General features: G+C 45.9%; 1 protein-coding gene across 9 annotated transcripts in view; it reads right to left on the reverse strand.

Moving 5' to 3' along the window:
• Nucleotides 1–12037, reverse strand: part of PLCH2 (phospholipase C eta 2) — a 340028-nt gene that overhangs the window by 85697 nt on the left and 242294 nt on the right. For all 9 annotated transcript variants that reach the window (XM_029579065.1, XM_029579069.1, XM_029579064.1 and 6 more), the window contains one exon: nt 7635–7805. In XM_029579065.1, coding sequence (XP_029434925.1) covers nt 7635–7805 — 171 coding nt within the window. The remainder of the gene's footprint in view (nt 1–7634; nt 7806–12037) is intronic.

Consider the following 12037-nt stretch of genomic DNA (forward strand, 5'->3'; position numbering starts at 1 on the left):
AAATATGAGCATGCAGAAAGCTCTCCAAAGCCGGTGTTACGCAGGACGAAACAGCCCACACTACAGGGGCATCATCGAGATGAAGGCACCACCTCCCAAGGCAGCCACCGCCATCGCCAAACCTTGTGAAACACCAAACGGGCCTGGTTTTCAAAATAGCCAAAGTTTATACTGTTTCAAAAGACCAAATGTATGCAAATCTCTCTCACGGATATTCAGGATGAATATCCTGAAAACTAGATCTGTGGCTCATGAGGCCCAGAGTTGGGGACCAGCGTTCTCCGGGAATTAGACCGGTATCACAGTAGGCGAGAACAAAAAGTCCAACTGGCCCATCCAGCCTGCCCAATTATTTCGTTACATAATGCTAGGGGCGTAGACTAACTGCCAACCATAGAACCTTGACTGCTTGTAGGATTTTGCTCCTAATTCAAGTCATTGTCATGTTCTACCATCCTGAGCAAACCTGCATGCACATTCCCATACTTAATCCAAGAGTCAGCACCCCCAGCTCTACTCCCGAGACTTACCACCAAGCTATACAACAACAGCTATCAGTCAAAAACTAGCGATGCTGTTGTCCAAACTTCCAGCTTCCTAGATTCCTGTGGCCTTGCTGGATGGTATCCAGCCACCATCAACCTGCTGGCATCAACCAGGATTGGTCTCTGAGGAGTTGTAACCTGCTGGATTCAGCTTGGCTACCTTGCGGCCTGCAATATTACTAGGTTATGCTTTTTTTTTTTATCTGCCCCTCCGAAAAGTATGAATATTTGGCAAGTTTTGAGACCTGGTAATTTCCTATTAGACTGATCCAATGTCCCTATAGAGTCAACACCGATTCAGCAACCTCTCATCTATGCTTTCAGCATTATCTAGTGCACCTGAATATTTAAAGTCCCTCTTTAAGCATTAAAGTCCCCTGACATGGCCACGTTTCACCAGTCGGCTTCTTCGAGAGGGACTTCACTAGGATTCCATGCAGACGTTTATAGCCCAGTGATGTACATAGCCCAGTGATATACTGAGTGATATAAGCCCAGTGATATACTGAGTAATATAGCCCAGTGATATACTGAGTGATATAGCCCAGTGATGTACATAGCCCAGTCATATACTGAGTGATATACTGACTGATATACATAGCTCAGTGATATACCGAGTGATATAAGCCCAGTGATATACTGAGTAATATAGCCCAGTGATATACATAGCCCAGTCTTATGCTGAGTGATATATTGACTGATATACATAGCTCAGTGATATACCGAGTGATATAAGCTCAGTGATATACTGAGTAATATAGCCAGTGATATACATAGCTCAGTCATATGCTGAGTGATATACTGACTGATATACATAGCTCAGTGATATACCGAGTGATATAAGCTCAGTGATATACTGAGTAATATAGCCAGTGATATACATAGCCCAGTCATATACTGAGTGATATAGCCCAGTGATATACTGAGTAATATAGCCCAGTGATATACTGAGTAATATAGCCCAGTGATATACAGAGTGATATAAGCCCAGTGATATACTGTGATATAGTCCAGTGATATACATAGCCCAGTGATATACATAGCCCAGTGATATACTGAGTGATATAGCCCAGTGATATACATAGCTCAGTGATATACTGAGTGATATAGCCCAGTGATATACATAGCTCAGCGATATACTGAGTGATATAGCTCAGTGATATACATAGCTCAGCGATATACTGAGTGATATAGCTCAGTGATATACATAGCTCAGTGATATACTGAGTGATATAGCCCAGTGATATACATAGCTCAGTGATATACTGAGTGATATAGCCCAGTGATAAACTGTGTGATATAAGCCCAGTGATATACTGTGATATAGCCCAGTGATATACATAGCCCAGTGATATACATAGCCCAGTGATATACATAGCCCAGTGATATACTGAGTGATATAGCCCAGTGATATACATAGCTCAGTGATATACTGAGTGATATAGCCCAGTGATATACATAGCTCAGTGATATACTGAGTGATATAGCCCAGTGATATACATAGCTCAGTGATATACTGAGTGATATAGCCCAGTGATATACATAGCTCAGTGATATACTGAGTGATATAGCCCAGTGATAAACTGTGTGATATAAGCCCAGTGATATACTGAGTGATATAGCCCAGTGATATACATAGCCCAGTGATATACTGAGTGATATAGCCCAGTGATATACATAGCTCAGTGATATACTGAGTGATATACATAGCCCAGTGATATACTGAGTGATATAGCCCAGTGATATACATAGCTCAGTGATATACTGAGTGATATAGCCCAGTGATATACATAGCTCAGTGATATACTGAGTGATATACATAGCTCAGTATATCGCTGGGCTATATCACTCAGTATATGATAATATCAGCATAAAACTAGTAAAGATGTTACTTTGAACTTGACATTTAGAAATCTCATGATTGCACCGGATCATCAAAAATATTAGTTTTGGATTTAAATTATTTCCTCACATTTCTTTGTTTACATTTGCACTTTGGCATGCGAGGCCTCTCCACTCTTGCTCTTACTGCACCTGAATGTCTTCCTTGCATTGGAAAATTCAGTTTACAAATGCAGAAGCAAATTTGGAAAATCTCAGGGGTTCCATCGGTTCATCACATTTATCACACGCACAAAAAAAAAAAAAAAAAGGGGGGGGATGAGGTCCTTATCTGCTTCCTATCGGTCTAAAAATAGTACACAGATGCATTGTGGGTTAAAGAAAGAAAAGAAGGCCCTCTGTAGGAGTAAATTAGCAAAGCGGAGCAAGTAGACCTTCAGCACCATTCACACGTTCATATGAGAGAGGGAGTAATAAAAAGCAATTTTCTTCCATTCTTCACAGTTGGGTGGCCTCAGGTACGCCAGCAGGCTGGGTGATTTTACAGCTAAATTCCCACTATTGCTTGGCATGGTCTCCCTATCCCTGGCGGCCTGACAATATTAGTTTTCTTTAAAAATAAAAAATATAGTTTTATCTCTCTCTCTCTCTCCTTTGCTCTCTACTCATCTCTTGATGAATGAGCTCAATGGCTCCCTAAGCGTGTATATACGAGAGAGTGAGCGAGAGAGCACGCACCACAGCGGGGAAACACGACGCGATCATTGTGAGGCAAGTAAAGCAAACGAAAACTGCCATGGGATCTTTAAATAAAACTACGCTGACTTAACTATCGCTCTCAAATTCCCAACGTTTCCGTTTCAGCAGAATAGCCTTCTTCGGCAGTCACAGCGTCGTCCATCCTAACGAGCGATGAACGTAGCAGCGCCTGGCATCCGTCGGACAGGGAGCACACTATCTTCAGAAGCTTAGGTGCATGGGTCAAGCTGTTGCCTGGAAACGCACCACGTCCCCCTCCCTGGCAGGTGAAAAGTGCACACAGTGTTCCCGCAAGCATTGGGCGGGCGGCTTACGCTACCACGTGGCATTGTTTGGAAGGGAAACGGCAGGTGCAAATCCCCCTCCCAGGACATTGTGTAAGGGTCAGCCCACGCCGCCTGGTGGAATGCCGGCGGGTAAAACTAACCGCACACTTTGTAATTATGAAAACTGCCCCCCCCCCAAAAAGAGAGCCAAGCCCATCATTATATGACCAAGGGGGTGGCAGGGTCTCTTCTCCTCCCTCCCCAGTGAGTCACATTATAAATATCATCAGGTGGCAAACTGGATTCAGACGGGCAGCCAATGCGGGCCCCCGACCTTTACAGTCCAGATACGCAGGCATTGGGGAAAAAAAAAAAGCACAGGGCGGCTTCTTCGGCCAAGCCCACAAGCAAAGCAGGTCAGCATCGCCGGAATTTGCAGGAAGGCTCCTCAGCCAGTAAAAATGCTGCTAGCAGTAATTTGTTTTATGCGTTTGACAGTCGCTTGGTCTTTGATTGTAAATATTACTGCCCTTGTCATAAGGATCGGAGGTAACTGCACGGACTACCCTTAAGGAAAACGTAGGGGTAGGCGCTGCAGATATTACCAGACTGGATGGATCATTTGGTCCTTTTCTGCCATCGTTACTGTGTTAAGGTGTGACGGAGCACACGATGCTGTAACTGCAGGCGGGGTGGAGGGGGGAGGGAAACGGACATTTATCAGATATATGTGCCAGGAAATAGCTACCTCTCTGCAGAAGGGTGCGCTGCCCCCAGGAACATATCACATCTGGGACTCGTCTACACAACAGGACAGCGCTCCCACGAATGTACCTGCCAGGGAAACCGATGGCCGGGTTGAAAAGGTTGGCACTCAGTCAGAGCCCTTAACAGCCATCCGAGAAACAAGAGAGAGGGGTGCAGCACCGTACGCTCTGCAGCCGTTACTAGATCGCGCATTTGCCTGCTGTCAAAATATGCAATTTTTTCCCCCGGTTATCTTTCATAACAAGAAGCATTAGGAACGCACACTTCGGGCTGCTTGGAATTGTGCAGAGACCTCTTTGCTGCTATTCAGATGACAACCCATAAATAAATATAAGCTGCGCGTCTTGATGAGATGCAGTATTTGATTACCGTGCTTCTGAAGGCAGAAGCTGGAGCCTGGGAAGATCTGTCAGCTCCTGCAGATGTTCTGGGAGAACGTTAGCTAGAACAGGCAACATCCCGCTCTCATGACTAATTAAGAGACCAATCGCGTTTTGGGGGGGGGGGGGTGTAAGCACTGCAGTTGATTGTAAGGCATGAGAATGGCAACCACAGGAAGGGGTGGGAGAGTCGGCGAGTGTCGACCCCCCCGTATGCCGCAATATTGGCGCATTCCTTGCTATTTTTCTGTGCAACGTTCACTCTATATTATTTTGGGGGGTCATTTTCAAAGTCATTTACATGCATTAACCCTGCCTTTGTGTGTGTAAGCAGCTGTTCAGTCTCCGTGCGTGAAAGGACGTGGGTAACCCTGCCTTTACACACCCTGAGAAAAGGAGTCGCGGGGGAGAGGGGGCAGAGTTGGCACTTGCACACGTTCAGGTCGACGCAGAGAGCCGCGTTCGGTCAAACGTACGGTTTCACCAGCAGAACCAGGCATATTTTGTGCGCGTAAACCTTACCGCTGATCCAGCAAGGAGCTCTATGCTCACAAAATATGCATCCAAAGAACGCGAGGTCAGCTCAGTGCCCTTGCATGGAAATTTCATGCTAACAAACAAGGACGTTGAGTATTCCCTCCCAAGGCAGATAGATGCGAGGGCAGAACTCATTTTATTATTATTATTTATTTATTTTATTTTTTTTAACGCTGGAAACTTTAAGCAGAGTAAAGTTTCCGGAGCATCTATGCGAGCACATTAAATAAAAAAAATAAAATAAAATAAATCTTTCCCATTCCACTGCCATCTGGCATGGTTCACTTCTACTTAAGCCAGATATGCATTGACGTATGCAGCGACCAATGGCCAGATAGCCAGAGAAATCCATACTTATCCGGCTGAGTGACGGAGGTGGGGTCAGATGAGCTCTCAGGCTGGCAGCTCCCTCACACCCCCCCTCCACTCTCGAGTTAGAAGGTGCATGCGTTCAGCCCGTGCCGATTACACATTTTAGCTCTGTGACCGCAGCTTTTAACTCCTGATGCTTTAGTATATTATTATCTTGGGAGTTAAATAAATACCAGGGAGCTGTGTGCTGAATTGCAGCGCAGCGTTTCAATGCTCAGGTTTCTGCATCAGCCTGCTAGTCTTTGATTTTAAAGAGCCTGCGCATACGTGAGAATGTGACTTTACACATAAGAGCATAAGACTTGCCATACTGGGTCAGACCAAGGACCCAGGGTCCATCAGGCCCAGTATCCTGTTTCCAAACAGAGGCCAATTCAGGTCACAAGGGCCTGGCAGGATTCCAAGGGGTCGAGAGATCCCAAGCTGCTTATCCCAGGGATAAGAAATGGATTTCTGCGACTCCACCTTAATAATTGTTAATAGACTTTCCCCCAGGAACTTGTCCAAAGCTTTTCTAAATGCAACCTCACTAATAGCTTTCATCACATCCTCTGGCAACAAATTCCAGAGCTTAATTATGCATGGAGTAAACAAATATTTTCTTTTATTAGTTTTAAATGTATTACCCAGTAACTTCATTGTGTGTCCCCTGGTCTTTGTACTCTCTGAAAGAGTAAACAACTGATTAACGTTCACTCGTTCCACTCCACCATATCTCCCCCTCAGCCGTCTCTTCTCCGAGTGACGGTGTGCGTTTTCTCTGCCCGTTAGCAGAGTATTTCCACGTACATTTACATTCTTAAGTTTGCTTGGAAAATACTACAGTAATAGTAAAGTCTGCGAATATATATTGTGTGTGTGGGGGGGTTGAAAATTAATTTCCCTCATGTGCAGGGAGGGGGGCTCAGCAGTTTCCTCCCTGCTCCACTGGGCTTCCAGCTCAAATGAGAACCGGTCTCTGTGGGGCTCTGCTGCCCCAAGCCTTCTACAATCTGGAAAGTTGCTGGACCCGAGGCAGCAGAGATTCACCAGAGGAAAGTCCTGTCAGACAAACCCGATTGATTTTTTTTGATTGGGTGACTAGAGAATTGGATCTAGGAAGTGCACTTGATGACATCTATTTAGATTTCAGCAAAGCTTTTGATACCGTTCTACACAGGAGGCTTGCGAACAAAATGAAAAGCTTTGGAGTGAGCGCCAAGGTGCTGGAGTAGATTACAAACTGGTTGACGGATAGAAGACAGCGCGTAACGATAAACGGAACCTACCCTGAAGAGAGAGCCATGTTAAGTGGAGCGCCACAGGGATGGGTATTGGGACTGGTTTTGTTCAATATCTTTGTGAGCGACATTGCGGACGTGATAGAAGATAAAGTTTGTCTATTTGCGGATGATACTAAGATTTGCAAGAGTGGACACGCCTGAAAGAGTAACTTGATGGTGTGGCAGCTAGTACCCTTAACCAATAAACCTCTGCTTCAGTGGCAGGGGAAAAAGGGGAATTGGATTCATTCAGCAACCAAGGGCCCCAACTTTTACGGGTTCAGGAAACAACTATGGGGGTAACTTGCTGGTGCGGTGGTTACTACCCTTAACCAATAAGACTGATGCAACTCAAACATTGCTCCCTGCTTCAACACCAAGGCATAACAAGGAATTGGATTCAACAGCAATCAATGAGGGCTAGTGTGGGAAACTGATAAGCAAGGGGGTAATGGAGAACTGGATTCAAAGGGCAACCAACGAGAGCCCTGACTTTTATGGTCTGGGAAACTGATAAACATGGGGTAACCTACACGGCACAGCAGATACTACCATAAAGCTTATTGGGCAGACTGGATTGACCATTTGGTCCTCTTCTGACGTCATTTCTATGTTTCTATTTATTTATTAAATGCAATGCTAAGGAATTCTGGACTAGTTTGACTAATTTAAAGTACTTTCGTCTACACATTGGACAGATTAGTGAATGAACATTCTTTCCAGACTCACTGCCAATCTGTGTTCATGCTAAAACCATTCAACGTCACTAAAACGGGAAGAGAAACAAATAATAAGGAAACATAAAAATCACCACCAATGAAACAAAAAAGAAAACAAAAACAAAAAAAAAAAAGAAAAGTAAGAAAACCGTAGGCAAAGTCTCCATCAGACAGGGCCACGCACCTTTTGCTCGGTCTCCAGGAAGCGCTTCAGGTCATCAGGGTCCAAGTGGTCCTTGTGGTTGCTGTAGGTCAGCATGAGCAGGTACAGGTCCCGGCGCGTGGACATCATCTTGTAGAACGCGCAGAACTCATCAAACCCCAGCGTTCCCTGGTTATCGTCCGTATCCGCTTCCTGGGGGGGGGGACATAGAGAAAATCTTTCATGATTAGCCACAGTGCAATATAAATGCAAGCCAAGAGACGGGGGAGGGGGGTGGTGATAGTGGGGGGTCTGAGTGGTAGCAGTTGAGTTGGGATGAATATTCTGCATTTCATATGCAATCCAATGGTTTTGGGGGGGGGGGGAGGGAGGGGCTGGGTGATGAGGCAGAAAGCAAACCATATGCAAAATCCATTGATTGATACAGCTTCTCTTACTAAAGAGAAAAGCAGAATCATTACAAACTGAAAAATGCACCTTTTAGGTTGGGTTGGGATGAAAGAGAACCGCATACACACGGAAATGCCCTCCCAAAACCTGCTGCATAACTTTTCATGCCTCAGGAACCATCCACTTCTTGGAAAAGTCTATGAAACCAGGAACACTTCCGCAGCGGTGGTTAAAAATGAAGAGCAGATTTCCAGGTTGATCTAGCCCGACACTTTATCGCATTACTGCTTACATGATTAGCTGGGAAGGAGCACCAGGTTTACTGGATTTAAAGCCAAAAGAAAGGAGGTCTACCAGTTAAACAGGGGAAAAAAAAAAAAAGGGCAAAACCAGCTGCGCTGCTGCCAGCCAGAAAACAGCATGGCACGGGGCACAGACGTGTTCAGCTGCAGGTAAGAGCGTTGTACGGTCGGGAGGTATTCAAAGCTACAAAAGCATTCGTCTGTTCTGAACACGCACCCTACTCTGAGCCAGGCCCCTCTGTAACGAGGCTACAATCCCTGCCCCCAAGCCATCACATCAGACTCTTGCAAGCAAAGTTCTCTCTGACCTACAGACCCGGACCACAATAGCCAAGGCAAAATGCAGGCATGCAAGCCCCTGCTTCTGCAGTAAAGTGGTCAGTTAACATCTGCATGAAAGAGGAGAAGCGCACTGTCCAACAGAGAAAGTGCTGAAGCAACCATACCCTGCGCGCTGCACCAGTACAATGATGCCCCAGCCTGTGCCACCGGTAGGAGCAGAAGAGTAGCCTTGTGCTTAGAGCATCCCAGTCATGTGCCTTGTGACCTTGGGAAAGCCACTTTACCCTCCCCTTGCTCCAGCTACAAAAACCCTGGGGCCTATTCACTAAAGATGTTCTCCCATTGTGTGTCTAAAATAAGGTCCCTAGAATATAAACCCTCTGGGACTAGGGGTCCGATCTGAAGTGTCACAGAAGGTGGAATATACATTTACAGAAAAAAAGAAAAAAGTCTTGTTTTGAAGCTGCTACACCGGGCAACCTTTACAGCAACGTCCCTTTCTATTTTCTCCTAATGCCAAGCCTACTGCTCGTCGAGACCTGTAGTCCTGGGTTTTTTTTCCAAGGGAGAGGGAGTAAATGGCTTTTTAAAAAATTATTATTATTACTTTTAACAGTAAAAACAATAAAACAAACTGGAATGAAGACCAAGAAAACCAGGAATGGCTCAGCCGGCAACAAGACGGCAAAACCCTTCAGTTTCCAATGTTGAACTAATGCTGCGGTATAAATAACCTCTTTTACCTCCTTACGAGCAGCTGTCTTTGTTCAGTTTTGTTAAAAGGATTTAATTAAAGTCATTCTTCAGTGATTAAAGATGCAGTACATGGATACATGTCTTGTAAAATCTCCCTTGAATCAAAAAACCTAATAAGATAGACCTAAAACGCTAATAAGATAGAGCTTCCTCCTCCCAAGACGATTACTTATTCTTGTTAAGACTTGCAAAATTATGCATCTCTTATTCACCTGGCTTCATTCTCCACCAAAAGTGACTTTTGCTGGGGATTCAGTCAGTCCAAATGGCTCCTCTGAGCGAAAATGAGGGCTCATTAGTATTCATTTTAGCTAATATGGTATGAAAATCAATTTGTATTGGCAGTTCTGTATCGTAATCTAACCCTGACAGACTATCCCACGTATTAAATATCCAATTCCCCCCTAGCCCTCTCAGTCACACACACACCCCCCCTCCCAGTCACTGGCACAGTAAGAAAATCTAATTGTGTTTTTCAGGCTTACAATTCCATCCCGTAAGCTTCATATTCCAGTGGAGTTTATCCCTTGTCATCATTGCCAAATGCTTTATGGAATCGTATTTTCAGATGTCATTATAGCACAGCGAAGCAGAGCCGCTGCCTCTGACTGCAGGGGGTGCAGATTGTTGTACACAAGCCTGCGAGCTGGTGCAGACTCTATGCATGCACACGAACAAGACAGGGAGGAAAATAAAAAACACCCCCCCCCCCCTCCACGACTTAACCTTCTGCCAAATGGAAACTCTCACCCTGCAGGTCCACCTCCTGCCCCTGCCTGCTATTTGCATGCTAGATTCCCAGAGGCAGGGACCTTGTAACCAAGTGGCTCACCCTATACAATGCTATATTCGCTGAAAGTTCCCAGAACTACCATAAAGTCGGCATTCAACGGCAGATTGCACTCAAAAGCAGCTTCCCCGACCTTTCCTCTAAATATTATTCTACCGGTTCGTAAAATACCGTAGCCCCCTCCTGGCCAAAAAATATTGGAAATTTTTTAATTTTGAAAATATCAATAATGCTGCACAGCTTAAATGCATCTGTAAATAAGAAATAAAATGTTGTGAAGTGACCAGACAGTGGCTCCCCTTCTGAATCAGGGGATGTCGGGGTGAGGAGCCAAACAGTGCAAACCGCAGCTGAACTCAACCTGAATCCAAACCTGAGTGACCTGGTTTGCTAAACCTTTAGCCGATATCATCAGTTTCACCCCAAAATTTCACCCGTTTCTCAAAACCAAGCCTCGGGGGGGGGGGGGGGGTGTGATCTGATTCCAACAACAGAGCAAATGGCACGCAGGTCCCCAGTGTGACTCCTACCACACAAACTCTGTGCAGGTGGCCACTGCCGGCTCCTCTCACGTCAAGGCTGTTGACGTCATTGGCTCATGGGCCATGGGGCAGGAGGAGGGGCACACCGTTAGCTGCAGGTGGGAGGGACAAGTAGCCAATAGGAAGTCTTCCTGTGCACCCGCTATCATGCCAGCTGTTGGAAGCAGCTGGGTCACGCGCCGTTCACAATCTCATCCAATAGCCTGCTATAGTTCCGCTGAAATGGAGTCGGTCCAGTGCTTCTGAAGTGCCAGAGCTGCACTTGATAGACTGAGCAACTTCCAAGTCAGGTTGCTTACAAAACCAAAACATTTGAAAAGTCTAAACATCACCTCCTAAAAATGTGGAATGCAACTTCAACAGGCTTGGATTGACATGGTTTTGCACCTCAGGACACACACACAAATCTTTTCCTCTCCCCACCACTGAGCCTCCCCTCCCCTCCCTCCACCTTACTTCAGCTCTCTGTACCCAGGGATGCAGCAGGGGCTACCCTGGCCTCAGCTGCTAGTGGCGATGGTGGCAGTCGGTGCATTCTCACAGGCCGCGCAGCAGCCTCATCCCCCAGCAAGGATTTCCTTTGTAACAGGCTGGAGGGACAGTGCAGGGCCTCCACACTCATTCCATCATGGACTGCCTCTGCCGCCCAGTTTCTCAGAAAATGCCACCCCCTGAAGAAGCGCACCACGGGCAACAACCCCCTCCTTCACCTTTAGTCTGGCTCTGAATTCCAAGCGAGTCACAGGCGACTCAGAAATCCGGATAAGGATGCCAGGTGGGAGCAGCTCGGCTGCCCAGTCCCACAGTTGACCATCGCTTTCTCGATGCATGAAAACGTCGTCAGCTAAAAAAGCCTGTGCTCCGTTATGAAAGTGCACTGGGATGGTGCAGACTCCTGACTAGAGAACTCGGTCAGCTCTCTTCTGCCAAAAGAACCCCAAACTGTTTCCATGCAAGACACGGGTCTATCCATTTAGCATGCGAGATCTCAGCTACGGGATCAGGAGACCGGGCTACCTCGTTCCTAGCCAAGCACTGGAGAAGGAAACGTCTCCATGTGGTGTACCATATAAACAAAATCAATATTTTATAGACAGGAAATGGATGAAAGGGTTTAGAAAAAAAAAAAAAACCCACCACCATCAGAAGAGAAATCATTGGCATGATATGGGCAACATGAAATATTCAAAGCGGACTGTGTTTAATGACCAGCACTGCAACGCAGAAGTCAACGAGGTGCCATAAATGGACTCTGGAGCTTCATAAAAAGCTATCTGTCCATAAGTAATGCCGTGCCAGTACAGACATACCGTAAATCCGCTGCACACGCCTCAGCTGCTCTTCAGCCCTAACTGCTGCAAA

This window comes from Rhinatrema bivittatum, chromosome 15, assembly GCF_901001135.1.
Source record: "Rhinatrema bivittatum chromosome 15, aRhiBiv1.1, whole genome shotgun sequence".
In the NCBI taxonomy this organism is placed as follows: Eukaryota; Metazoa; Chordata; class Amphibia; order Gymnophiona; family Rhinatrematidae; genus Rhinatrema; species Rhinatrema bivittatum.